At 53.3% G+C, this 27,799-nt stretch overlaps 2 protein-coding genes and 1 non-coding gene across 5 annotated transcripts in view; 2 read left to right on the top strand and 1 right to left on the bottom strand.

Annotated features, from left to right (window-relative positions):
• Positions 1-107: 107 nt before the first annotated feature.
• Positions 108-14,995, bottom strand: ACTN3 (actinin alpha 3). Its single transcript, XM_066252139.1, has 21 exons — positions 14,786-14,995; positions 10,298-10,412; positions 10,004-10,123; positions 9,193-9,279; positions 9,020-9,107; positions 8,453-8,531; positions 8,287-8,368; positions 7,463-7,548; positions 7,078-7,170; positions 6,357-6,587; positions 6,084-6,231; positions 4,507-4,657; positions 3,828-3,936; positions 3,585-3,725; positions 3,133-3,315; positions 2,580-2,714; positions 2,324-2,503; positions 1,595-1,741; positions 1,441-1,506; positions 477-635; positions 108-396 (listed from the first exon to the last, which is right to left on the bottom strand). Exons 1-21 carry the CDS (start codon positions 14,924-14,926, stop codon positions 238-240), a joined length of 2,700 nt encoding a protein of 899 aa, XP_066108236.1. The 5' UTR covers positions 14,927-14,995; the 3' UTR covers positions 108-237.
• A 763-nt stretch (positions 14,996-15,758) lies between these two features.
• ZDHHC24 (zinc finger DHHC-type containing 24) overlaps positions 15,759-27,799 on the top strand; it is a 24,657-nt gene continuing 12,616 nt past the window's right edge. The window contains exons 1-4 of one of the 3 annotated variants that reach the window (XM_066252136.1): positions 15,759-16,138; positions 18,971-19,248; positions 22,524-22,634; positions 25,640-26,202. In XM_066252136.1, the coding sequence (XP_066108233.1) occupies positions 15,858-16,138; positions 18,971-19,248; positions 22,524-22,634; positions 25,640-25,953 (984 nt within the window). In that variant the 5' untranslated portion in view covers positions 15,759-15,857 and the 3' untranslated portion in view covers positions 25,954-26,202. Of the gene's footprint in view, positions 16,139-18,970; positions 19,249-22,523; positions 23,132-25,639; positions 26,203-27,799 lie in introns of those variants that run through there. The other 2 variants (XM_066252138.1, XM_066252137.1) reach the window with 2 other exon arrangements.
• LOC136321104 (U6 spliceosomal RNA) lies at positions 26,591-26,693 on the top strand. The gene has a single exon (XR_010728403.1). It is a non-coding gene; the product is annotated as a U6 spliceosomal RNA (small nuclear RNA).

The raw sequence follows: 27,799 nt of genomic DNA, 5'->3' as shown, positions 1-27,799 counted from the left end.
AGGAGGGGTGGTGTGGACCCCTGGGGGTTAAGGGTAGGCAGCTTGTCCTGCCCAGGCAGCTGAGGGCCCAGCTTCTGCTTCAGGAACCAAAAGGAGATGGCGAGAGACCCAAGGATTGGTCTTTATTCAGAAATAGTTGGCTGGTCAGTCTCGGGGTCCATGCTCTGAGGGATGGATGAGATCAGTCAGAGGGAGCGTCCTTTCTCCAGCTTGCATGGAGAACCTCAGGGGTCGAGGTCAGAGGTCGCTCTCCCCGTAGAGGGCGCTGGAGAAGGCCATGTAGTCCAGGGCTCCAGCTGGAGCCCCAGACCCCTTGTAAGGTGCCATTCGGCGGATGCAGTATTCAGCCTGCTCAGCGGGGAGCTCCCGCCGCAGTTCCTCAGCGGTGATGTAGTTCTGGGGGAGAAGAGGTAGTGAGGGCCCAAGGTCCTGTTTCCTGCGCCCACCTCCCAGCCCCCTGCATCCCAGGGACTCACCTTGTCTCCCGCCAGGATCTTGAAAGAGGCCACAACCTGCTCAGCTGTATCAGTCTCAGCTGTCTCTCGGGTCATGAAGTCAATGAATGCCTGGAAGGTCACGACCCCGGCTGCATTGGGGTCTACCATGGTCATGATGCGAGCAAACTCCACTTCCCCCTGCAGGTATAGAGGCCGGCACCATGCCCATGAGTGCTAAAGCCAGGGAGCTCCTGCTGTCCCCTCCTGGGGACTGTCCAGCCTTGGCTTGACAACCCCAGTGATAGTGCTTCATTTCTCCATAGACTGCAGCCTTAGTCAGCTCTGGCTTTAGGAAGTACTAGGCTGAAATGTCCCAGTTTCCCATTGGTCTTAATCCTTTTTCTTTCTTTCTTTTTTTTTTTTTTTTTTTTAGTGAGAGAGAGATAGGAAGGGAGAGAGATGAGAAGCATCAACGTGTAATTTGTCACTTTAGTTATTCATTGATTGCTTTTCGTATGTGCCTTGACCAGAGGGTGTAGGGGGATTTCCAGCCAAGCCAGTGACCTCTTGCTCAAGCCAGAGACCTTGGGGTCATGTCTATGATCCCACGCTCAAGCCAGCAACCTTGAGCTCAAGCTGCCCCCCTTGGGGTTTCAGAGTACCAGATTGACGCTCTATCCACTGTGCTGCCACTGGTCAGGCAGTCCTGATCTTTTTTCTGGGGCTCCCTGTGGTTATGTTTCTTTGAGTAAAAATATTGCAAACTCAGGCTTTGGAGTCAGACAAGACTAGATCCAAATTCCAGCTGTGTGTCTTGAAACAAATTAATTTACCTCTAAGCCTTTGAAAGCCTGTGTCTGAGACGGGATAATTTTGTCCAGCCCCAGTGGGTGTGATGAGGAAATAAAATCATGGATATTAAGGTGGGAGGCACACAGTAGGTGATCCATACGTAGCACAGGGCACTGATAGGACTCCTAGGATGAGGGCCGGGGGCACTCACCAGATCGTAGCCCATTGAGATAAGGCAAGCCCGGAAGTCATCAGGCTCCATCATTCCATTCCGCTTCTGTAGTGGGTGAGGAGTTGTCAGGCTTGGTCCTCAAACCCCACTAGCCTCCAAGTCCACCACCCCAGAAGGCTGGACCCCTGCTAACCCGGTCAAAGTGGTTGAAGGATGCCCGGAACTCGTTGAGCTGCTCCTGGCTCAGGCCCTTGGCATCTCTGGTCAGTACCTGGTTTTCCACTTCGTTGATGGTGCGGGCGATAGAGGTGAGCAGCTGCTCCCAGCCCACGCGGATGTGCTGGAGCAGGAAACAGGCCAAGTTTGTGGGCAGCCAGTTCCTGGCCATTGGCTCTATCTAGCTCCACCCCTAGTCCACTGAGAACATGGGTAAATCACTCCCTCTCTGTACCCATCTGGAGGTTCCAGTGTCCCTTCCTGTCTTTTTTTTTTTTTTTTCATTTTTTAAAAAAATTATTTATTCATTTTAGAGAGGAGAGGGAGAGACAGAGAGAGAGAGGAGAGACAGAGAGAGAGAAGGGAGAGAGGAGCAGGAAGCATCAACTCCCATATGTGCCTTGACCAGGCAAACCCAGGGTTTTGAACCGGCGACCTCAGCATTTCCAGGTCGACGCTTTATCCACTGCGCCACCACAGGTCAGGCTCCCTTCCTGTCTTAGTGATTTATTATGTATTAAGTATTGATCAACCAGCCATGGCTTTAAGATTGCTATATGACTCTGGACAGGTCAGTTTTTAGTCGCTGGGACTCAATATTTCCATGGGTACATTGGGGACCTGGGACAGATGTGCTGTGTCTAGCTGTGGCCACCCTAGGATTCCCCAGCCAGTGCCACCTCCCTCTTAAGGAGTGTGATCCTACCTCCATGCCATAAATGGTGTGCTTATTGTCAAACACCAGGCTCTCCTGCAGCAGCTGGTGGTCACCCTCCAGCCGGTCAATGTTGTTCTTGTAGTTGATGATGTTCTGCTCCTGCTGCCGTAGGCCGGCCATCTGCTCCTCCAGAGAGCCGGCCATCCCTGCTGCCAGACGCCCCACCTCCTGCAGCAGGACCCGGGCAAGATGAAGACTCCTAGCTCCCTGTGGCCCAGCCCCTGCCCCACCACCCAAGCCTTACCTCCATCTTCCCCTGGATCCAGGGCCCAATGGCATTGGCCTGGGCTGCAAACTGTCGCCGAAGCCTCTCATTCACCTGCTGCCGTGCCAGCTCCTCCTGCAGCATCTGGTCACGGCTGGGCACCAGCTTTCGGACCTGGGAAGGAGGGTGGTTGTGCCAGGGGCAGCCCTGGGGAAATCCAGCCCTTCAGACAGCCCCTGCTGCTCTGAGCCACGGTGACAGGGCCCTGTGGACAGACTCTTGGGCAAATCACCCAACCTCTACAGGCTTGTTTCCTCATCAGTAAATGGGGCAATGATTTCATTTATAACTAACAAGTTGTTTTGTAAAGTATGCTAAGATTTCATTGTACTTCATTCACATCAGGCCTGACAGGAAAATGTTCCTGTTATGGCTCTTTACAGATGAGGCCAATAGGCACAGTGACTTTTCCAACACTACATGAAGTCGGTGGCAGACCCCAGATCCTTATCTTGGGACGCCTGAACTTTCAGGGTGGTTAGAGAGCTCAGGAGCGGGTGTTAGGCAAGGAGTGACCAAAGGCCACACTGACCGTGTCCCACTTGGTGTTGATGTCCTGTGTGCTGAGGGTGATGTACGGATTGGTGGAGCTGGGCCGCAGCCCATACGTCTGGCAGATCTTCTGGATCTCACCCTGGATGCCCAGGATGGCACCCCGCTCTCGGTCAGCCTCAGGCAATGTTGCCTTGAACTGCTCGTGTGCTGTCAGCAGGCTCTGGGGGCAACAGGCAGGAAGGATCAGCCAGCACCCCCCACTTCCTGCAGGTGACAGAGAGGGCAGCAAAGTGCTCCAGGCCATCCAGTGGGTCCAGGGCAGGTCTGGCTCAAGAACCCAGGCCTCCGGTCTACCAACCCAGCACACAGGAACTGGGGTTTTCTTTCCATTCCCATCCCCCAAGAGCCTAAAGGAGTGGCCGACAGGATTTTAGGCCAGCTTCCCTGTTATTTCATGCAGCTGCAGTCCCCCAGAACGCCCACACCCACCTGGGTCTCCTCCACCGAGTGCACCAGCCACACATCCTGCAGGTCCTCCACAGCGCCATCCAGCCAGTTGTTGAAGGGTGCTGCCCGTCGTGCAAACTCCAGATGCAGCTGGTCGATGGTCTCTAGAAGCTTCTCCATCCTCTAAAGGCCGCAGGGATGGCAGGCAAGTCAGCAGTCTATCCAAGGGGCCCCTCACCTGTCTCCAGGGTCCAGCCCCCAGCCTCCCTGGCCCCCCAACCTCACCTCAAGCGCGTCCCGCCTCTTCTGGGTCAGTGTGCCCAGGTTGTCCCACTGGTCGCAGATAGCCTGGCAGCGGCTGTTCACTGAGGCAGCCTCATGATAGTCCAGCTCACTGTGGGTGAGAGGAAGGGGTGACTGTGGGGCCAGACTACAGCCATAATTTCCTCCTGACACACGGCCCGGCCTGGTTGGTGCAGAAGGTGTGAAGAAGCCAGGGCAGGCAGGGGTGAGGTGGAGCTTTCCTGAAGGGAGTGCTCTCCGGGTGGTTCTGGGGGGACAGGGATGGCCAATGGTCTCAGCTCTCCCCTCAAAGAGCTTGAGTGGAGGGGCAGGGCCTGGAGTTTCTGGGGCGTGGTTATGCGAGAAGGGGCGGGTGTACTGGAGTAGATGGTGTGGGGGGAGCAGACCCTGAGGGAGCAGTCAGGTCACCGGGTGGAGCCGGGTGGAGCCGGTGAGTGCAGGTAAAGAAGTGTGGGCAGCAGAGCGGGGTCTAGAGAAGGGGATGAGGGAGGAAGGGCAGAGCAAGAGATGGGGAAGGACAAGGGTACCGCGGCTGGGTTGCCGAACAAGACGGAAAACAAGACAGAACGAAGTCTTGAAGGTAATTAGAATCAGGGCGGGGCTCGGGGCCGGGGGCGGGGCGTTGCCACCGGGGGCGGGCCCGGCATCGGGCCACGCCTACTTGAGCTCCTGGGCCAGCGCCGCGATGTGTTCCACACGGTCCTGGTGTGCCGCCAAGTCGCTCTCAAAGGCCTCGTGGCGCCGCATTAACGCCCGTACTTCCTGTAGCGACGCCGACTCATAGTCGCGCAGGTTCAGCATCTCCTCCTTCCCTGCTCGAAGAGAGAAGTACGGGGCTATGTGACCGTAGAGATTCTTTATCTCTAAAATGCAGGTGATCACACCTGCCTATCCTATCCTAGAGGTTTGCTTTGAGGCGTTGGCCTGATAAAATCACATGAAATTCCTGTTCCAGGACATGGCTTGTAAATGACATCTGCGTCCCCTGACCTGGTACGGTGCGGAGTGGCCTTTGGTTTTGTTTTGGTATTATTTGATGGAGAGCTACTTCCCTACGACTCTGAACCTGATAAGCCCTTGACACCATTTTCTCTGCTGACCAGTTTCCCTGGGGCCTGCCAAGGTGTCTGGCAGGCCCTCTATGAATACCTGTTGTATGGATGAATAACGAACCTAAAAGTGATTTGGGAATTACAATGATCATAATTATGCAAATAGAAAGCATAGCAGCAGTGGCCCTGGCCGGTTGGCTCAGTGGTAGAGCGTCGGCCTGGCGTGCAGGAGTCCCGGGTTCGATTCCTGGCCAGGGCACACAGGAGAGGCGCCCATCTGCTTCTCCACCCTCCCCCTCTCCTTCCTCTCTTTCTCTTCCCCTCCCGCAGCTGAGGCTCCATTGGAGCAAGGTTGGCCTGGGGGCTGAGGATGGCTCCGTGGCCTCTGCCTCAGGTGCTAGAATGGCTCTGGTTGCAGAGAGCACCCCCCAGATGGGCAGAGCATCGCCCCCTGGTGGGCATGCCGGGTGATCCCGGTCGGGCACATGCAGGAGTCTGTCTGACTGCCTCCCTGTTTCCAACTTCAGAAAAATCCAAAAAAAAAAAAAAAAAATCCCAAAAACCCCCACATAGCAGCAGTGATCATTTATTGAGTGTGCCAGCATTTTGCAAAAAAGGTAACTAAAATTTAAAGGTTCCGAGATCTCAGGGTTATATAAGTGGCCTTATATTTAAAAAAAAATCTCATTATATCAAACCATCCTTGTTTATTGTGCCCACAATCCCTTGTTTGTGTTTGTTCATTATTTTTAGGCAGGAATCATTCATTTGTAGGACTAAAATCCCAGACAGAATACAGAATGAATGTGTTCATGCAGAGTAGGTAACATATTCGATACATTAAATGTTTTGGCATCAATATACTTGGAAGATAAAGTAAGTGATGTTAGGATTGGGGACTCTCCTTTGGATACATGCTATATATACAAATAAAATGCTAAATGATGAATATATTAAGGAAGATCTACAGAAGGCCAGAACCAGGCAGTGAAGGGCCCGAGCTTACACATAAACTGTGGCCCAAAGGGGGGTAATGACTTGGTTGCACAGAAAATCAAGGTGAGACTAGGAAACATCTTCAACTTCTGGTATAATACCCACCCTGACCTGTGCATTTTGCCAAGAGTCCCGCTTTCTACCAGTCTCCACCCCGGGATAGAATCACGCCCCATTGAAGTGTACCTACCCCGGGTCCAGGCTTCGTGAAGGGAGGCCTTCTGCTGGAACTTCTCAGCCAGGTGCTGGAGCCGCTGCAGGCGCCGAATCTCCGAGAGCAGCCAGTCCTCATAGCCCTTCTCCACTTGTTCCAGCCCCCGCCATGCGTTGGCAATGTCCTGTGGGTGAGGTAGAGGTGCCCTCCATCACGGCTCACCCATTCATTGTACAGAAAGGGACACAGAGCCAAGGTCACCCAGAGGATCTGGGCAGAGGGGGTCACCCCAGCCCTGGTCCGCCTCACCGAGACCAGCTTGCCCTCGGAGGGCATGAAGGCGGGTCGGTGGCTCAGCCTCAGCTTGGTCTGCAGTGTGTTGAAGTTGATCTCCAGCTGGCACTTCTCCTGCACACGGGGCGGCTTGTGCAGGCGCCGGTAGTCCCGAAAGTCCTCCAGCTTACGCTGCATGGCGCTCATGCTGTGCTCGCCCACACGGTTCTCCAGCCACGGGACGGTGCGGCGAATCCACTCCAGCAGCTGCCAAGGCCAAGCAGGGGCAGGGCAGAGAGCTCTGAGCCGGCCTGCTCACTCCCCCCCCCCCACACACACACATACAACATCTATACCCACACGCAGGCAGGCTGTGGCCAAAGTCCTGGCCTTAAGCAGAGTGGGTCCTGGCCTTAAGCAGAGTGGGAGTCTGAAGGGCAGAATGGGGGGTTCCCACTAATCAGGGAAGGAGTAGGCCAGTTAATTTCTGAGTCCAGGGACCAGTATAGGTTGGCATAGAGCAAACACCACGAGACTGCCTGAATATGAGTGAATAGATAAATGAGTGAGGAAATGAATGAATGATGAGTGACCAGGAGCTTGGAAAGGCTGAAGGGGGTAGGGGATGAGTGAAGATGTAGTGGGTGGCTGGGAGAGAGGGAAGCCACTGAGGAGAGGGAGACAGCCAGCACAGACCTGGGGCTGCCAGTTGGGAGAGCCCAGGTGGGGGTGGGGAGGGGAAGGCCCTCTGGCTCACCTCACTGGCAAGCTTCTCATACTCCTCCATCAGCTTCTCGTTCTCCTGATTCACAGCTAGCACCTTGCAGATCCTGTTGGCAGCTGTCTCTGCCTGTGGTGGGTGGGGGGTGCAGAGTGGCTGCCATGGAACAAGCTGCCACAGACACCCCCGACCTGGCCTCCCCTGTAAACCCATGAACCCCAGGCCCATGCAAATAGGAAAAAGGATGAGGGGAGCGCATCTTTCAGGGTGGGAGGGAGCTTCCAGGCCTGAGGCCTCTGCTCCTAGGCTTCCCAAGGACCATAGGTGTGCATTCCAGACAGTGGCACTCCTACCCATGGGCCCGGATCCTCCAATGTTGGGATGCTTTTGAGCTTGGGCCCTTGGGTCCACCACCACTCACCTGCTCAGCGCCAGCAAAGGCATGGTAGAAGCAAGAAACGTAGGTCATGATGGCCTTCTCATCAGGCTTCGGGGTGTTCACGATGTCTGGGGGATGGCAGCAAGGTGTTTATTGGCCAAAGCCAGGGGTGGATAATGGATTCATGTCCTCACTCAGGCAGAGACCTCCCTCAGAATGGGAGGGGACAGCAACATCTAGTCATGGGCACCAGCTGCCAGCTACCCCAAACCACCTTCCTCCTCCTTGAATCCTTCTCTGATCACCCCAGAGACCAGAAGCTTCCCCCTCTGTGGGGGAGGAAACCAGGAGGGAGTAGGTAGGTGGGAACACATTGCAGCCCTCATGAGACACCAGGCATCTCAAACTATTCCATAACTCTGTCTGTCTGACTGTTGGTCTTCCCCCACCCCAATCCATCAATGCCCACACATTCAGGGTACCAGTCATGACAGGTGCTAAGATAGTGTTTGAGGTTTCAATTGACTAAAGCCTTGCTTGGGCACTGGGACCAGAGGCAGGACCTCCTCAGAGGTGCTCCCAGTCTTGAGGGACCAATGTGCTGCCAAGTGACTCACGTAACTGGGATATGAGGTGGAGGGTGGAGCCATTACATAAGAGGAGACACAGGGGAGGCCAGTTCCACCAGATGGGGAGGAGCAGCGTGATGGCTAGAGGGCTCCTGAGAAGGGGGCACGGAGGACTATGACCAGGAGACCAGGCAAAGGGCAGGGCCTTCTAGGAGGAGGGATGAGCAGGAGCAAAAGTGTGGAGGGCAGACTGTGAGATGATAGTAGGGTCCTCCCCCTGGCTAAATTTACTCTCACCTTCTGCATCCAACATTTTAGGGATGTCCAGGTATTTCTCTGCCACCTCGAAGGCAGTGTTCAGGTTGCCAATGGGGTCATCCTAGATGAGTATGAGGGGTAGAGGTGAAAGGTCAGCTGAGAGCAGAGGTTTTGGGGAGCTGGGACTGGGCATTCGGAGGCATACCTTACGCAGTTTGGCATAGTCAATGAGGTCGGGACGGTGTCGGTGGATGAGAGCACAGAGGGCCAGGCCATCCTTCCAGCTGGACAGAGAGAAGGAAGGGTCAAGCTCAGGTTCAAGCTGAGGCCCTGTCCTACCCCTCACTTCAGAAGCACCCCCATCAGGGCAGCCTTATCTGTAAAATGGAGTAAATTCCAAACTCCTTAGCTTGGCATTTAAAGCCCTTTATTACCAGACTTGAACTGTCACCTCCAAGCTCATTATTAATCCTTCACAGACCCTAGGCTTAGGCCCCACCGATTTCTAGATGTTTTTGGCCTCCAGGTCTTTGCCCACAAAGTTCCCTCGGGCTGTAATGTCCTCCCAGGGATGTCTCCAATACTCCCTCCTCCAGGAAGTCTCCCACACCCTCTTGGAGTCAATTCAACATTGACTGAGTCCTCCTATTTTCAGACACTGTTCCAGGAACTTAGCTGAGACCTCTCCTCCCCTGTGGTTTATGACAGGAACCAGCTCTGTGCCCTAGGGCCCCGCTGAGGCCTGCGTGCTCATGCTGACCAGCTGACGGACCTGGTGTGGAAGTTCTGCACGTTGACATTGCGGTATGGAGCTGTCTTCCGCTGGCACCACAAGAGTAAGCCTTCCTTGGCCGAGGTTTCTGGGTGAAGTTGGGGGGGGGTATTATTGGGGAGAGGTCTGGACCAGCCCTCTTCCCTTCGCTGCTTCCCCCATTTCCTGCTCACCCTCCACAGAGATGTCCTGGATGGCAAAGCGCAGGATGATGGTCCAGATCATGCCCAGAGTCATCTTCAGGTTTCCATCCACGATCTCTATAGGGTGGGGGCAGGGCAGGTCCCACCTGCTGTTCAAGGCCTGTGCTAACAGCCTTAGCTACCTCCCCCTGCTCTGCCCTTGGCCTCTAGTACCTCATCCCAGGGCTGACAGGTAGTAGGCACTCAAATGCTTTTACTTAAAATTGATTCTAGCTCTGGCCTGTTGGCTCATCAGTAGAGTGTTGGCCCAGTGTGTGGAAGTCCTGTGTTTGATTCCTGGTCAGGGCACACAGGAGAAGTGACCATCTGCTTCTCCACCCTTTTCCTCCTCCCCTCTGCACCTGTCTTCTCTCCCATAGCCATGGCTTGAAAGGTTTGAGCAATTTGGTCCTGGGCGCTAAGGATGGCTCCATGGCTTCGCCTCAGGTGCTAAAATAGCTCAGTTGCAGATCAATGGAGCAACAGTCCTAGATGGGCAGAGCATTGTCCTGGAGGACTTGCTGGGTGGATCCCGGTCGAGGCACATGCAGGAGCCTGTCTCTCTGCCTCCCACCTCTCACTCAATAAAAAAAAAAAAAAAAGATAAAGTGATTCTAACACCATCTGGGTGCCAGGTCCTATGCAGACACTCTGGGCACATTTGTTCCTACAGTTCCTCCCATGAGGCATGGATGGTTATCCCCATTGTTGAGATGAGGAAACCAAAGCTAGCAGAGGTGACTTGTTGATGTCAGGAACAACCCCAAGCCCCCAACCTGGGCCCCTCCTGCCACCTCCTTACCTTCAGCCCCAATGGACACCAGCTTAACTCCCTTGCTGGCAATGAAGTCCAAGGCCTTGTTGACATTGGCAATTTTGTGGAAGCGCATCTTGCCTTTGTCTGGCCTGGGCAGCCTCTCACCTGGGTGTAAAAGGAGAGATCGTGGGTCAAAGGTCACAAGAAGAAGCTGGAAACATTGTCCTCAAACTTTCCCCTCTACCACCAAGTCCCCTCCAGCCTCTGCTGCCATATTCCCCCAGCTCTCTTGATTCCCCTAGGTTCTGGGGTCCCTGTACATGGATTTGCACCCCTCACCTGAAATGACCTCCAGGAGCAACATGAGTTTGAGGCCATTGCGGAAATCCTCCTCGATGTTCTCAATCTGGGTGCCAGCCTTGCGCAGGTGCGAGTTGCACCAGGCAGTGAAGGTCTGGGGGCAGAGAACAGCGCTCAGCCCTAGTGCTGAGAACAGTGCTCAGACTCCTTGGTTGGTGTCGATCTCAGAGAACAAGGCCCTGGATTCAAGTCCTGGCTCTGCCACTGATTTGCTGTGTATCTGAGCCAGCCCCTTTCCCTGTCTGAGCTTTAGTTCTCCTGGAAGAGGAGAAATGGGGTCTGGGCCCATGCAGGTCTCAGTTTCGGCTTGTGGTGTCTCATCACCCGCACTCCAGGTCTGACCAGTCTCAAGCGCTGGAGGGGGATTTAGAAAAACATAAAGCAGGCAATCTGAAGTGTTGGGCCCTCTGAGGTACAAGGGCCAATGCGGGGTGATGCTGCCATTCTGGATTCCGAAAAATTCTGGATTGATTCACATTTGACTCCGAGGGTTTTGCCCGAGGGACTGTGCATGTGTGTGTTTTTATTTTTTATTTATTTATTTTTTAAAACAGAATATTGATTCTTGTGTCTAAGCACCATTGTTTTATTTTTTTAAATTATTATTATTTTTTTATTTTTTTGTATTTTTCTGAAGCTAGAAACAGGGAGAGACAGTCAGACAGACTCCCGCATGCGCCTGACTGGGATCCACCCGGCATGCCCATCAGGGGGCGATGCTCTGCCCCTCCAGGGGGCGTCGCTCTGTTGCGACCAGAGCCACTCTAGCGCCTGGGGCAGAGGCCAAGGAGCCATCCCCAGCGCCCGGGCCATCTCTGCTCCAATGGAACCTCAGCTGCGGGAGGGGAAGAGAGAGACAGAGAGGAAGGAGAGGGGGAGGGGTGGAGAAGCAGATGGGCGCTTCTCCTGTGTGCCCTGGCCGGGAATCGAACCCGGGACTTCTGCACGCCAGGCCGACGCTCTACCACTGAGCCAACCAGCCAGGGCTTGTGTGTGTTTTTATATCAGCCTTGCTGACCTCTCAAGGATGTTGTGAATTGGCCTCTGGGTAGACTAGGAGTGTGCAAGAGCTTTGCAGGCTGTGGAGGATCAGCTGGGCACTCAAGCCCAGCCTGACCTCATTTCTGAGTTAGCCTCAGTCTCGGTCTCCAACTGGGAGGGAAGGCTGGCATATGGCTCTATGTCTGCAGGGGATGGGGTGGCCTGCAGCCTGGTGCACAAGTTCCCACCAAACTACCAAGCCTGGCCCTGGATTTTCCCAGTTCCATTCGACCAACTCCTTGGTCGAATCCACATTTGGGCTCCAATCCCAGCTGCACTACTCACTGTAACGTAGGGTCAGCCCCTTGTCTTCTCTTAAGCTCAGTCTCCGCATTTGTACAATTAAGGGATCAGACTCCATGATACCTCAGGCCCCTCATCCCCAACCTGGCAGAAATCTGGAATTTAGAGCACTCCCCTACCACAACGCAGATACTCTAGAAGATGGCCCTGAAAGTTATTGGAATTCTTTCCCTCGCCCGTTCCCCTTCCTCGAGCCAGCTTTTCAGATGCCCCAGAAGATGGACATGGAAAATGATGTTTTAAATTCTTGAGCAGCTGTCTTCTTTTTTTAAGATTTTATTTATTCATTTTAGAGAGAGAGAAGGAGGGAGGAGCAGGAAGCATCAGCTCCCATATGTGCCTTGACCAGGCAAGCCCAGGGTTTCAAACCAGTGACCTCAAGCAGGAAGCATCAGCTCCCATATGTGCCTTGACCAGGCAAGCCCAGGGTTTCAAACCAGTGACCTCAGCATTCCAGGTCGATGCTTTATCCATTGCGCCACCACAGGTCGGGCAAAGGGCTGTCATTACTATGAGAAGGGGGTGAGTTTCCTGTCACCAGAAGTGTGTAAGTAAGTGCTGAGTACTATTTAATGGGGCCCCAAACACAGGAAGAACAGTTGATTCTCTGTAGTTCCTTCCAACCCTGGAGCCTGGGAAGCCCTGGGACGGATAGGGCGGGGGAAAGGTAGGTCTGGGTGGGGCCTCCCTGGCAAAGGAAGGGGCATTTTTTCACTTGACAAACATTATTCTTAATGAGATGTGGTCCCTGCCCTAACAGAACTCTCAATCAAAGACAAATGTTGGTCTGAGAAGAGCTGGGAGAGACCAGTGTCAGGGATTCGAGGGGAGGAGCTTTCCAAATCAGGTGGGGACCTGGCTAATATTTGATCAGAGCTGTGATGGATGAGCAGGAGTTATTCAGACAGGGAAGGGCAGGCAAGGGCATTCCAGGCAGGGGCAGCCACATGGGTAAATGCTTGGCAGTGAGCAACAGTTGCTAGGTTTGTGGGGCTCTAGCTATCTGGGCACTGCTGGAATGAAGCTGGGGGTGTTGGGGTATAAGTGGTGAGAGGCAGGCCGGAGGGGCGGCAAGGGCCAAGTCACGCACAATCTTGGGTGCTAAGCCAGGGAGTTGGAACTTGATCCATAGAGCAATAGGGATTCAGGGAAGTTTTCAGGCAGAGGAGGGAGGTGGACAGAACTGTGTTCTAAAAAGCTCATTCTGGTTGCAGAGTGGAGACAGAGGGCTTGGCAGAGCTATAGAGAGGCGTGAGGACGTGGAGACTGGGACCAGGGTAAGAGAGAGTGTCAGTGAGGGGAACGGGGCGGGATGAGGTGAATGAGATAGAAACATTTGTCCTTGCTGGAATATAAGCTCACTGAGCTTGTCCTCTGCTGAATTCCTGGCACCTGAAATAGTGTCTGACACATACTAGGATCTCCTTAAGAAATATTGAATGAATATTTTTGAATGAGGTTGAATGAAGAAGACCCAGGCATCAGGTTGGATAAGCTAGGAGTGTTCCAAGATGCAGAGGGGAGCAGGGAAGAGGCACGGCTAAAGCTGAGCACAGAGACATTCATTGTATTGTAAGAAACAATGTTGGATGAGAAAGAAAGGACCAGAATCTCCAGCATCACAGAGATGCTGGTTAATTTACAGAGCATCTACGCTCCTCAGCTATCGAATGAATGGATGAGGTGGGTGGCTCTAAGTTCAGTGGAAAGGATATTCTTGGTATTTTGTTAAGTGACAAAGGCAAGTTATAGACAGGTGTTTTAACCGAGGCACGTGGACCTGGATCGGAGAGAGGCCTGGGTGGGTGAGGGTGAGGATAAGAGTTGTGCAAAGCAGATGACAGCTGGAGTCAGGGGCAGGAATGACATCATCAGGAGATTGCTGGACCAGAGGACCACAGCCCTGCTTGGAGACAGGTGCAAAAGGAGCCAGGGATGGGGGGTGGGGTTTGTCACCTGGGGTACCCTAGTCAACTCAGCTGAGCTTCCTTGTCCCTGGGGTCATCTCCTGCCACCTAACCCAGCAGAAGTGCTCTGATTCTAAATCCTGGGATTCTCAGACCCTGCAAATTCCAGCGAGAACCCCTATTGCATGCCCAGTCCTGGAATCATACTGTTGGCAAATGCTGATCAGGGTCCAATGACCTCATGGCGTCCTCCCTACTCCTGGCCTGCCACCTCCTAGCGTTTCCTCACTGCAGCCCGATCACTTCTCTTTTGGGAACCCAGGTGTCCTTGCCCCCTCCACTTGGGAAAGTCTGGAGTCAAAATAGCTCAGGGAGAGGGGGCCTGAGCACCCTACAAGGCTGGGCCTGGGCAACAGCTGCCCATGTGCCCCACTCGAGCTCCCCCAAGCCGCTGCCTCAGCACAAAGTGTCCATCTGGCTGGAGAATCAGATTACTGCGTAAGGGAACCCAGGGCTCCCTCCTCCCCAACTGGTGGCCTTTTCAGCAGCCTCAGAGCCACTGGGGCCCGGAGGGGTATCTTGGTAAACAGTGAGGGTGGGGGGAAGAAGGGGCAAAGACCCACAGGATGGGGGCTCCTGTTTCCTGACAGTGTACGGTTTGGTCCTATTTCTGCCCCTTTCTAGGCCTCAGTTTCCTCATTTGACAATAGGATCGAGTGACTCTGGACACCATGCTGGAGAGAATATAGAGGAAAGGGTAGGAAGGGTTCTGGGATGGTTGCCCCCTCCCCAACATTTCCAAGCCTCTCTCCTAGCTGCCAGGCTGCAAGTCCTCAGAACGGGGCAGGGGAATATTTAACTAGAGAGATGTGGGGGGATGTGGAGAGAAAGAGATAAGTCTTCACGCAAGCCCCCGAACTTTCATCTCCTGGGCTAAGCCCAACCCATTTCCGCCAGCATAAGTGGGGCAGTGGACCCAGGGGAATGAATCCTGGGGGGCCACCCCAGAAAGTCTTCTTGTCATCCTAAACCCTTCATAAGTGATCCCAGTCCTCTCTTCCATTACTGCAGGACAGCAGTGGACTGATGGGCAGAGCCTGGGTTAGAATGGCACTCTGCCATTGGTCTGCTGCCCCTGACCTGCTAAGATGACAACCACAAACTGATAGGCTTCTCAGGCCTCAGTTTTGCCATCAGGGAATGGGCTAGTACTCACTTTCCGCTGCTGCTTCTCCCAGGCCGGGTCCAGCAGCAGGTCGCGGTCCCAGTCCTCCTCTTGTTCCATGTACTCGCCGCCGCCGCCCGCAAAGGGCCCCTCCCCGGCCCCCAAACCCTCGGGCTGCATAACCATCATCATCTTGCTTGGGTTCCTGGCTTCGCTCTGCTCGGCGCTCTCCAGAACACAGGGGCCGCGTTAAGTAGCGCGGGGCCCAGCCCCGGATCGGATTCGCGCTAAATATGGGGGAGGTGGGAGGGGCCGGGTGGGGGCGAGGGCGCTCCGGTCGGGACCCAGCAAGAGGTTGTCCTGGGACCATGGGACTGCAGAATTTGGGGGCGTCGGAGTGGATCCCGTGACGGAGATCTGGGGCGTTTGGACGCTGTGTGACCTTGGGAAAGTCACGGGTCCTCTCTGAGTCTGTTTCCTCACGTGTACAGTGGAGATGACGATAATAATAGATAATAACAGTGACTGCAGACAGCTCTAAAAACTGCCCTTTGGGCTTCCTCCTGACCCTCTTCCTGCTCGGCGCCCGTGGGAAACAGGGAGCCCTATCCCCATTTTGCTGTCAGGAACACCTAGGCTCAGAGATGTTTTGAATGTTTTCTGGGGTGATGAAAGAAGACACTCGAGTATGGGGAGAGGCTTCAAGCCAGCTGGATGGGCCGATGCAGGGCTATTAATATCGGGGCGGCTGGGGCAGGGGGAGAGAGGGAGAATGTGCTGAGCCGGGAAACCCCAACGCCATGGAGGTTGCAACTCAATCCTTGGGTATGCAGGATACCCAGACTCTCTGGCGGGCTTCTGTGGGCGGGGCGGGGCCTCCGTGGGTGGGCGGGGCTATAACGGCGCTGCCCTACTGGGCTCTAAACGCCAACAAGATTCCAAGAAAGTCTTTGGCCCTTTCGGCCGTCCAGTCATATCTCCGCATCTGCTGGGTGCTCCATGTGACTCGCATCAGCCTCCCTCAGAGTTTCCATTGGTCGTGGTAGACGTCCGTCTGACACTATCCCGCCCCAATACGGAAGCGGTGGGTTACTAGGGATCCGACAGCGGGTGCGTCCAGGCCATGGGGCAGCCCTGGGCTGTGGGGAGCAAGGAGGGGGTGCCCGCGCGGCTGCCCCTCCTGCTCACCGCGCTTTGGGCCGCGGCGGTGGGTCTGGAGCTGGCCTACGTGCTGGTGCTGGGTCCCGGGCCGCCCCCGCTAGGACCCCTGGCCCGGGCCTTACAGCTGGCGCTGGCCGCCTTCCAGCTACTTAACCTGCTGGGCAACGTGGGGCTTTTCCTGCGCTCAGATCCCAGCATCCGGGGCGTGATGCTGGCCGGCCGCGGTCTGGGCCAGGGCTGGGCGTGAGTGGGGCGCGGGATCCGGCTGGGAAGCGGGAGCCTTGGACAGGGGGAGGTACCCTAGGACCAGAAGATGTTAGAACTGGATTACTATAGGATGTGCTTGTTAGAGCCAGAGAGCCCCTTTAAAACCTCGGTTGGGAGAGCCAGAAGGAGTTTCATTCATTCACTCGTAAATGCTTACTGAGCTACCTAGTATGTGCAAAGTAGAGTTCCAGGCCCTGGTGGTACAGTAAAACAGGTTCCTGACCTCCTGGAGCTGATTTCAGTGGGGGAAGGGGCAGATGATGAACTACAGACATAATAAATAAGCAAATTATATAGAATGATATGGAAATAAAAAGTAGAGCAGGGTAGGAGGGGTGCAAGTTGCAGTTTTAAATGGGGGGGGGTCAAGGTAGGCCTCATTAAGAAGGTGGCGTTTAAGCGAAGGCTTGAAGAAGGTACAGGAGTTAGCCATGTGGGAATCTGGGGGAAGAGTGTTCCAGGCAGAGGGAACAGACAACATAAAGGCTCCAAGGCAGTTATGTGCTTAGCATGTTCTTGAAACAGCAAGAAAACCAGTGTGGCTAACATGGAGTGAGAAGCAGGGAGGAGAGAAATTAGACATGTAAAGACCTAGTAGGACATTGTAGGCTTTGCTTTTTACCAGAAGTGAGATGGAGGCCCATTGGCGGGTTTTTTCTTTTGTTTTTTGTTTGTTTATTTGTTTGGTTTTGTTTTTGGGGTTTTTTTGTATTTTTTCTGAAGTTGGAAACGGGGAGGCAGTCAGACATACTCCTGCATGCGCCCTGTCCGGGATCCACCCGGCATGCCCACCAGGGGGTGATGCTCTGCCCATCTGGGGCGTCGCTCTGTTGCAACCAGAGCCATTCTAGCGCCTGAGGCAGAGGCCACAGAGTCATCCTCAGCACCCGGGCCAACTTTTGCTCCAGTGGAGCCTTGGCTGCGGGAGGGGAAGAGAGAGACAGAGAGGAAGGAGAGGGGGAGGGGTGGAGAAGCAGATGGGCGCTTCTCCTGTGTGCCCTGGCCAGGAATCGAACCCAGGACTCCTGCACGCCAGGCCAACGCTCTACCACTGAGCAAACCGGCCATGGCTTCATTGGCGGGTTTTGAGCACAGGAGGGACATGACTTAGATTTTTAAAAACTTTTTAAAAAAATATTAATTTTAAAGAGGGAGGAAAGAGAGAGAGAGAGAAACAGGAACATCGATCTGTTCCTATATGTGCTGACCAGGCATCGAACTGGCAACCTTTGTGCTTGGGTCAGCATTCTATCAACTGAGCCAGGGCAGACATGACTTAGATTTTTAAGGATCAGTCTAGCCCAGGGGTTGGGAACTATTTTGGCTGAGATAGCCATAAACGCCACATATTTTAAAATGTAATTTTGTGGCCTGACCAGGTGGTGGCGCAGTGGAAAGATCGTCAGACTGGGATGCAGAGGACCCAGGTTTGAGGCCCCGAGGTCGCCAGCTTGAGCGCGGGCTCATCTGGTTTGAGCAAAAAGCCCACTAGCTTGAACCCAAGGTCGCTGGCTCCAGCAAGGGGTTACTCGATCTGCTGAAGGCCCATGGTCAAGGCACATATGAGAAAGTAATCAATGAACAACTAAGGTGTTGCAACGCACAATGAAAAACTAATGATTGATGCTTCTCATCTCTCTCCATTCCTGTCTGTCCCTGTCTATCCCTCTCTCTGACTCACTCTCTGTCTCTGTAAAAAATAAATTAAAAAAAAATGTAATTTTGTGAGAGCTATACAACAGCCTGTGTACGTTAGGCACTATCCAATCAAAATTTGGTGTTGTCCCGGATGACAGCTGTGATGGGCTTCAGCCACCCACAACCATGAACATGAGCGGTAGGAAATGAATGGATTGTAATACATGAGAATGTTTTATATTTTTAACATTATTTTTTTTATTAAAGATTTGTCACCTGACCAGGCGGTGGCGCAGTGGATAGAGCGTCGAACTGGGATGCCAAGGACCCAGGTTCGAGACCCCGAGGTCGCCAGCTTGAGCGCGGGCTCATCTGGTTTGAGCAAAAGCTCACCAGCTTGGACCCAAGGTCGCTGGCTCAAGCAAGGGGTTACTCGGTCTGCTGAAGGTCCCCCCGCGGTCAAGGCACATATGAGAAAGCAATAAATGAACAACTAAGGTGTCGCAATGTGCAACAAAAAACTAATGATCAATGCTTCTCATCTCTCTGTTCCTGTCTGTCTGTCCCTGTCTATTCCTCTCTCTGACTCTGTCTTTGTAAAAAAAAAAAAAAAAGATACTAAATATAGTTATAAATAGTGTATGCTACATAGTGGGGTGGGGGCTAAACTGTGCAAAATTAAAGTGTTTGTATTAAAAAAAAAAAGATTTGTCTGCGAGCCAGATGCAGCCATCAAAAGAGCCACATCTGGCTCGTGAGCCATAGTTCCCGACCCCTGGTCTAGCCACTGGGGTGAGACTACACTAGGAAGGAACAAAGGTAAAATCAGGAAAACCAGTCAAGAGATTGTTGCTGTAATCCAGGGGATAGTTCATGGTGAATTGGACAAGTGGTCACTGTGGAGGAAGTGAGAAATTTGGTCCTGGATTTTAGGTGCCAGAGAAAGGCCTCAGCAATAAGGATCAGAGCTGGAAGTGACCTCAGTCAGAGCTGGAAGTGACCTTAGACCTACAGTGCTAGAACGGGCAGGGCCTGGGAAGTGGTGTTCAGCTGCATTTCCCTATGAAGAACTGGAGGCTTAGTGAAGGCAGCCTCTGCTTCCCCAGGATGGGCTCACGGGCTTGAGACAGGGCTGCTGGGGGAGCTGATCCTGCGGTTCCTTCTTTGCAGTTACTGCTACCAGTGCCAGAGCCAGGTGCCACCACGCAGCGGGCACTGCTCTGCCTGCCGCATCTGCATCCTGCGTCGGGACCACCACTGCCGCCTGTTGGGCCGCTGCGTGGGCTTTCACAACTACCGTCCCTTCCTGTGCCTGCTGCTCCACGCTGCAGGCGTCCTGCTCCATGTCTCTGTGCTGCTGGGCCCTGCCGTGGCCGCTCTCCTGCAAGCCCACACTCCCCTCCACTCCGCAGCTCTCCTCCTGCTGCCCTGGCTCATGCTGCTTACAGGTGGGAGCCTGCGAGGCCTCCCCAGAGAGGCAGAAGCCCTCGCAGTGGGACATTCCAGTGGGAGAAGGGACTATTGGCAGTATTGTGGGGACCTAGTCCCATTGTCATTTGTGGGGGATGAGGAACAACCTGGTATTCAACTGGGTATGCAGTATGGTAAAGTACAGTGCCTGAGCACAGGTATGGCAGCCTGCCTGGGAGAATCAGGGGAGGGTTAGGAGGTGTTGGCAGAGGAGGAGAGACAAGTGGAAGGTCACTGGGGGAGTATTCTAATGAGGATGTTCTGAGCGAGGGCTTGGTTGTTGGGCAGGGAGCAGTGAAGGAAATTTGATGGAAATTGTGAGAATTAAGGCTAGCACGGTAGGTTAGGACTGGGTGGTGGAGGCTTTGAATGCTGGCATGAGATGTCCGTTACGTGACTGGGTAGTGGGGAGCTAGCGGAAGTGATAGGCTGGGGAAAGTTGGAGGAGAGTTGGACCGGGAGGCTGATTGAGCCAGGTTTGGGAGGATGCATTTATTCCTCTTTCCCGCCACCCAAGATTAAAGCCCTGCTGATCTTTTATACTCTTCATCACCCACAAAATGCTCTGGACTTTCCGCGGACTCTTTCCTCCTGACCTCTCTACCCATAGTCCCTTCTGTAACCTTGTCCTGCACTTGCTAAACTCCCTGACCATTCTGAGTAGTTGTGTCTTTCCATTGTATCCAAACTCAGCTCTGTCCCAAGGTCCCCCTCTCTGCAACCTGGGGAGAGGCCTCGGGAGACCCAGTGGGGTTGTCAGTGTCATCTTCGCCCACACTGGCTTCCTGGGCAGCCCTCCTTGATGATCCCCTGAGTCCACTGAGCCTCAAGCCCTCCAGCGGCACCTGTGACACCCCACCTCCCTGTGGTCATCCATGGCCTCTCATTCACCGCCGTCAGTCCCTGAAGACTTGGGCTCCAGGACCCAGTCTCTCTCAGCTCTGGGCCCTGTTGAAATCATGGGTGTCTGAAGTCGGGGCAAACAACCGATTCAGTGCCCCGCTCACTCAGCTTCTTCACCTTCTTCTCCATTTTACTTCCTTCCCCTACTCCCATGTCCGCTCCCCAGACCTTGTCAGAATACAAAGTGTGTTAACTTCCTAGTCACCATCAGTCGCCCCTCTCTGCTCCTCCCCCTTCTTCTTCTCTTCATCTCTCTCTTTGACTGCACAGTACCCGCTCTGTTCGCTTCTGGCCCTCACCTTTCTGTCCATCAGTCCCTTCCCCGCCCCCAAGTCCAGTTTGGAGCCCTCATTCCCACCATTCTCCTGCTAACATCTCAAACCTCTTTGCTCCGTCTTCCTTTCCTATGGCTTCCCTGTGTTGGCCTCTGGCTGCCAGGCACTGCCAGAGATGCGTGGTACTTCATGGCAGGTTGGGATGTGCTCTGTTCATGGCCACGGACCTCAGCAGGCCCTCCACTGTGCCTGGCGGTCCTAGTTTCTTGTAAGCTTGCTTCCCTTGATGACTGCAGTCCAAACCTTCCCACTCTCCTGTCTTCTCAGTCCCCATTTCCTGACAGTGCATCACAGAGATGAGACATCAGCTGGTACCTTCAGAATGGTCCTGTCCACAGACCTCTAAGCCAGGCTGACCGTCCCCAGCTTCTCCTCAGAGGCCTCACACTGTGGGCTAGCCGTCCCTCCTGCCACTCCAGGCTCCCCCTGCTGGCCGCCTCTGCTCATGGGCTCTCACCCATTCCTCCGCCTGTTCCAAACCAGCTTCGGCCTGCACCACTCCTCTGAGACTGCCACAGTCCCCGGGGCTCTGTCTCCACAAAACCTTTTGAATTTTCTTGCTTCATGCACGAGACCTTTCAGCCTCAAAACTGCTGACCTCTAACTTCCTTGAAGGGCTCGCAACCCTGGTGTCACCGACAGCCTGTACTTTGGGTTTCCTCCTTCCTTTCCGACTTCCCTTTCTCTTCTTTATCTGGTTCCTAAGAGTCTCCTTTCGAAGCCCCATTCTCATCTCTCTCTACATACCTGGGGTAGGGGTGGGGGTGGGGGTTGACTCCAAACTGCCTGTGTACCAACTACCCACACATCTGTCCAGCCTGAGCTTCCAGAACCATCTACTCACCTGTCACGCAGGCAGCTCTCCATTCCTGCCTTAGAACCTTCAAGCAGAATGTTTTCTCCCTCTTCACCGAGCAAATACTTCCTTATCCTTCAGGCACCACCTAGAATGTCGCTTCGTCAAAGTGCCAGATGACGTCCATTTCCCTTAGCCTCTTAGTGAGTTTGCACGGCATCTCCCCGCACAGGTTCTTTATTAAAGTAAAATCCACATAATATGAACTTAATCATTTTAGCCCTTTCCAGATGCACAGTTCAGTGGCATTTAGTATATTCACAATATTGCACAACCATCACCACTAATTCCAGAATGTTTTAATCACCCCACGAAGAAGCCCATAGGTACCCATTAAGCAGTCACTCCCCCATTCCTCCCAAGTCCCCCCAGCCCCTGTCAACCACTGGATCACTCTCTCTATGGATTTGCCCATTTGGGATAGTTCATATAAATGGCATTCTACCGCCTGACCTGTGGTGGCGCAGTGGATAAAGCGTCGACCTGGAAACACTGAGGTTGCTGGTTCGAAACCCTGAGCTTGCCTGGTCAAGGCACATATGGGAGTTGATGCTTCTTGCTCCTCTCTCTCTCTCTCTCCCCCCCTCTGTCTCTCCTCTCTAAAATGAATAAATAAAATAATAATTCTAGAACATTTTAAAAAAAAACTTCCTTAAATGGCATTCTACCTTTTGTGTCTGGCTTCTTTCAGCATAATGTATCATGGCATCTTGTAGTTCTCAGTAAAACAGATACTTAACCACTTCCTGTGGGCCAGGATGGTATACAGTGCTCTGCTTTTTCATGGTAACACACGGCAGAGCTGTGAGTCACTGAGAAGGGACCTCTTGCATGTCTGTGAGCTCCCCGAGGTCAGAGGTGCTGCCATCTACCATTCGTTCTGGAGTTTGCGGTGCCTAGTGGCACCAGAGATGCTCACAAGTTTGTGATACATGAAGGAAAGGCATGTGTGAGCCAGGGGACTGTGTCTGCCTAGTTCACTGGTGTGTCCCCATCACCCAGCAGGGGCAGGCCAGGAGCAGGGCCTTAGTGTTTGCTGGGGGGACAGAGGAGGGAGAGCTCTGCTTCATGGTGGACGGTTGGGATGGAAGGAGGGCGGGAGCCGGGCTCTACGGACTGGGCCTTCTGCTGCCCCTGACTCTTTGCTCTCTCCTCACAGGCAGAGTGTCTCTGGCCCAGTTCGCGCTGGCCTTCGTGACCGACACGTGCGTGGCGGGCGCGCTGTTGTGCGGGGCTGGGCTGCTCTTCCATGGGACGCTGCTGCTCCGAGGTCAGACCACATGGGAGTGGGCGCGGGGCCAGCATACTTATGACCTTGGCCTCTGCCACAACCTGCAGGCAGCCCTGGGGCCCCGCTGGATCCTCGTCTGGCTCTGGCCCTTCCTGACCTCGCCTCTGCCCGGGGACGGGATCACCTTCCAGACCACAGCTGGTGTGGGACATATGACCTCCTGACTCCAGGGAGAGCCAGAGCTGTGCAGGGAGGGAGGGGCAGGAGAGGGGGCTCATTGCTTATCTCAGGCCCAACCCCAGCCTCAGGATGGGAGGCAGGTTGGTATTTAACGCCTGCTTTCAGCAACTCCAGCCCCATCCTTGGCCTTGCCCCTGCCCAGCTTGGACTCCTAGTATCCAGGGCGTGGCCCTGCGATTCTGCCTCTTTCAGTGACCCCCTGGTGCAGTTGAGGTTTTGACAAGGGCTGCTCAGCCAGCCTTGCTGCCCCTTTGCCAGGTTAATAAAGTGCCCACTTGGTTCTTGGATTCCCTCCATCCTTGTGGGTTTCTGGCCCCTCACTGTTGCCCAGCTGCTGTTTCCGGTTTCTCTGATTGTCACATCTGGGGACCACAGAATGGCTGAGGCTGTGAAATGGGGCTAAATGAAAGTCTACAGATGTGCTTGGGTGGGAGCATCCTCTAGTGCAGGGGTCCCCAAACTTTTTACACAGGGGGCCAGTTCACTGTCCTTCAGACCGTTGGAGGGCCAGACTATAAAAAAAACTATGAACAAATCCCTATGCACACTGTACATATTTTATTTTAAAGTAAAAAACAAAACGGGAACAAATACAATATTTAAAATAAAGAACAAGTAAATTTAAATCAACAAACTGACCAGTATTTCAATGGGAACTATGCTCCTCTCACTGACCACCAATGAAAGAGGTGCCCCTTGGCCCTGGCCGGTTGGCTCAGTGGTAGAGCATCAGCCTGGTTTGTGGAAGTCCCCGGTTCGATTTCCGGCCAGGGCACACAGGAGAAGCGCCCATCTGCTTCTCCACCCCTCCCCCTCTCCTTCCTCTCTGTCTCTCTCTTCCCCTCCCGCAGCTGAGGCTCCATTGGAGCAAAGATGGCCCGGGCACTGAGGATGGCTCTGTGGCCTCCGCCTCAGGCGCTAGAATGGCTGTGGTCGCGACAGAGTGACGCCCCAGATGGGCAGAGCATCGCCCCCTGGTGGTCATGCCGGGTGGATCCGGGTCGGGCACATGTGGGAGTCTGTCTGCCTCCCTGTTTCCAGCTTCAGAAAAATGCAGAAAAGGAAAAAAAAAAAAAAAAAAGAGGTGCCCCTTCCGGAAGTGCAGCGGGGGCCAGATAAATGGCCTCAGGGGGCCGCATGCGGCCCGCGGGCCGTAGTTTGGGGACCCCTGCTCTAGTGACATGGCAGGCTTCAGCCAAGAACCCTCAAAGAATCCCACCCTTCTGGCACACCCTGCCTGTGCCCACCAAGGTTTGAGCTGCTAGGACTTTTGTTTTTCCAAAGGGCATGCTCCATTGCTATTTTTTACCTGCGTTAGGAACGTGGTGTGCCTGGCACTATGCTGTACATAAGCATTGGCAGACTGCCGATTTCCTCCTTTGCTTTACCCCTCCTCCAAAATATCTTTTCTTGTTGTTGTTTTTTAATTAAAACTGAGATGTAAGAAAATATTTTAAAATAAAGAGAAGCGCCCTGGCCGGTTGGCTCAGTGGTAGAGCGTCGGCCTGGCGTGCAGAAGTCCCGGGTTCGATTCCCGGCCAGGGCACACAGGAGAAGCGCCCATCTGCTTCTCCACCCCTCCCCCTCTTCTTCCTCTCTGTCTCTCTCTTCCCCTCCCGCAGCTGAGGCTCCATTGGAGCAAAGATGGCCCGGGCGCTGAGGATGGCTCTGTGGCCTCCGCCTCAGGCGCTAGAATGGCTGTGGTCGCGACAGAGTGACGCCCCAGATGGGCAGAGCATCGCCCCCTGGTGGTCATGCCGGGTGGATCCGGGTCGGGCACATGTGGGAGTCTGTCTGACTGTCTATCCCCATTTCCAGCTTCAGAAAAATACAAAAATAAATAAATAAATAAAAAGAAGCAGCGCCCTCCCACCCCGACTGTGCTGTCACTGTTGTGCCCCTCTCTGGTAGGACACACTGCTGTCTTAATCATCCCTGGCTTGGCTTTGTAATTTTATTACGTTTGTACTGGTTTTGCATGCTTTTGAATTTGATATAAATGGAATCATACTGTGCTTCTTTTGTGACTTGGTTTTTTACTCACTATTAAGTTTTTGAGATTTGTCCAAATTAATGTGTGCAGCTGTAGGCATTCCTTTTCCTTGCTGTGTAGTGACCCTTTGAGTATACCAGTTTATTTTTCTATATTGTCCCACTGGTCACTATATCTAGCCCTGTGTATGATCCCTAAGATCTATTCTTGGTCCTTGCGTTTCTATATAGATTTTAGAATCAGCTTGTCAAGTTCCACCAGTAAAAAACCCTTTGAGATTATGAAGGAACCCACTGGATCTATAGATCAATTTGGGGAAAATCAACATTTACGTGAAATTGAATTTTCCAGTTAATTCCTTTTTTTTTTTGTATTTTTTGTATTTTTCTGAAGCTGGAAACTGGGAGGCAGTCAGACAGACTCCCGCATGTGCCCGACCGGGATCCACCCGGCACACCCACCAGGGGGCAATGCTCTGCCCATCCGGGGCGTCGCTCTGTTGCGACCAGAGCCACTCTAGCGCCTGGGGCAGAGGCCAAGGAGCCATCCCCAGCGCCCGGGCCATCTTTTGCTCCAATGGAGCCTTGGCTGCGGGAAGGGAAGAGAGAAACAGAGAGGAAGGAGAGGGGGAGGGGTGGAGAAGCAGATGGGCGCCTCTTCTGTGTGCCCTGGCCGGGAATCGAAACCAGGACTTCCGCATGCCAGGCCGATGCTCTACCGCTGAGCCAACCGGCCAGGGTCCCAGTTAATTCCATTTTGATCTGACAGCAGACAGTGTATGATTTCTAATTTTTTCCCTTCTTTTTCCAAGTGAAAGGAGAGAGACTCCTGCGTGCGCCCAACCGGGTTTCACCCAGCAAGCCCACCAGGGGACAAATGCTCTGCCCATCTAGGGTGTTGCTCTGTTGCTCAGCAGCCAAGCTCTTCTTAGCACCTCAGGCGGAAGCCATGGAGCCATCCTCAGCACCCACAGCCAACTTGCTCCAACAGAGCCATGGCTGCAGAAGAGGAAGAGAGAGGATGGGAGGGATAGGGGTGGAGAAGCAGATGATTGCTTCTCCTATGTCCCCTGGCTGGGAATCGAACCTGGGACATTCACATGCTGGGCCAACGCTCTACCACTGAGCCAACCAGCCAGGGCCTATATGATTTCTATTCGATTAAGTTTGTTAAGGTGTTTCCTATGGCTCAGAATGTGGTCTATCTTGGTAAATGTACCACGTGAGCTTCAGAAAAAAAGTGTATCCTGCTCTTGCTGAAATAGTCTATAGATGTCAGTTATATCTAGCTGATTGATGGTATTGTTAAGCTCAACTATGTCATTGAAAAGACACCATAATTAAAGATTGAACAGAGAACAAAATGAGTTGAGAATTAAAATAATAGTATTTTTTTAAATTTTTTATTTATTTCAGAGACAGAGCGAGAGTCAGAGAGAGGGATAGACAGGGACGGACAGACAGGAATGGAAAGAGATGAGAAGCATCAATCATCAGTTTTTCGTTGCAACACCTTAGTTGTTCATTGCTTTCTCATATGTGCCTTGACCGTGAGCCTTCAGCACACTGAGTAACCCCTTGCTCAAGTCAGCGACCTTGGGTCCAAGCTGGTGAGCTTTTTGCTCACACCAGATGAGCCCACACTCAAGCTGGCGACCTCGGGGTCTCGAACCTGGGTACTTCCGCATCCCAGTCCGACGCTCTACCCACTGCGCCACTGCCTGGTCAGGCTAAAATAATAGTATTTTAAAAACAATTTCAGAGTGCTTGCTTCAGCAGCACATGTACAAAACTGGAATAATAGAGATATTAGCGTGGCCCCTGTACGAGGATGACATGCAAATTCGTGAAACATTCCATAAAAAAATAAAAATAAGCCTGACCTGTGGTGGCGCAGTGGATAAAGTGTCGACCTGGAATGCTGAGGTCGCTGGTTTAAAACCCCAGGCTTGCCTGGTCAAGGCACATATGGGAGTTGATGCTTCCTGCTCCTCCCCCCCTTTCTCTCTCTCTCTCCTCTAAAATAAATAAATAAAAAATAAATTAAAAAATAATAATAATTTCAGAGACGATCCGAAAAATTAAAAAAATTTCTCAAAAAAACAGTAGGAGAGAAGAACGAAGAAAGCTGGAGGGTTTCCAGATGCTGGGCTTACCCAGGAGCCCAGAGAAAACGGGAGGAAATGTGCCAGAACGGAAGGCCGGCCGTCTCCACCCACACACACAGATAACACAGTGAGGTCTTCTACAGCACGGGACTTCTCAACAGCCTTGCCAAAATAAAAATACAAGGGAGCACTGCTTAAAAATGATTTTTCGCCCTGGCTGGTTGGCTCAGCGGTAGAGCGTCGGCCTAGCGTGCGGAGGACCCGGGCTCGATTCCCGGCCAGGGCACACAGGAGAAGCGCCCATTTGCTTCTCCACCCCTCCGCCGCGCTTTCCTCTCTGTCTCTCTCTTCCCCTCCTGCAGCCAAGGCTCCATTGGAGCAAAGATGGCCCGGGCGCTGGGGATGGCTCTATGGCCTCTGCCTCAGGCGCTAGAGTGGCTCTGGTCGCAATATGGCGACGCCCAGGATGGGCAGAGCATCGCCCCATGGTGGGCGTGCCGGGTGGATCCCGGTCGGGCGCATGCGGGAGTCTGTCTGACTGTCTCTCCCCGTTTCCAGCTTCAGAAAATTGAAAAGGAAAAAAAAAAAAAAAAAATGATTTTTCTCGCAGGAAAATGATTTTTACCTTCAAATTTTATGGCCCAAACTGTCACATACATGTATGAATAGTATAAAGAAAATTTCAGACAAACTGCCTTATAAAATGTTAACTCTAGTGACTTTTTAAAGAAGGCACCTGTGGACATGCATTTTCAAATGAGGGCTAACAGAACGATGGGGGAGGCAGACAAGGGCCCAGGAGCCGGGGTCCTGCCCAGCCCATGGCAGCAGGAATCCCAGGAGGGCTCAGCAGCTCAACACCCC

This window comes from Saccopteryx bilineata, chromosome 1 (assembly GCF_036850765.1).
Source record: "Saccopteryx bilineata isolate mSacBil1 chromosome 1, mSacBil1_pri_phased_curated, whole genome shotgun sequence".
Lineage (NCBI taxonomy): Eukaryota > Metazoa > Chordata > Mammalia > Chiroptera > Emballonuridae > Saccopteryx > Saccopteryx bilineata.
Note: the sequence above shows the minus strand (reverse complement) of the source record. Positions and strands in the feature narration are given on the sequence as shown.

What these genes read in the sequence shown, in the direction of transcription:
- ACTN3 (XM_066252139.1), bottom strand. Translation starts at nt 14,926, where the DNA reads ATGATGATGGTTATGCAGCCCGAGGGTTTGGGGGCCGGGGAGGGGCCC. An exon ending in GTGCAGAACTTCCACACCAG is followed by an intron (nt 8,532 to 9,019) that starts GTCCGTCAGCTG and finishes CTCTCTGTCCAG; the next exon opens with CTGGAAGGATGGCCTGGCCC. An exon ending in TCACGAAGCCTGGACCCGGG is followed by an intron (nt 4,658 to 6,083) that starts GTAGGTACACTT and finishes CTCTTCGAGCAG; the next exon opens with GGAAGGAGGAGATGCTGAAC.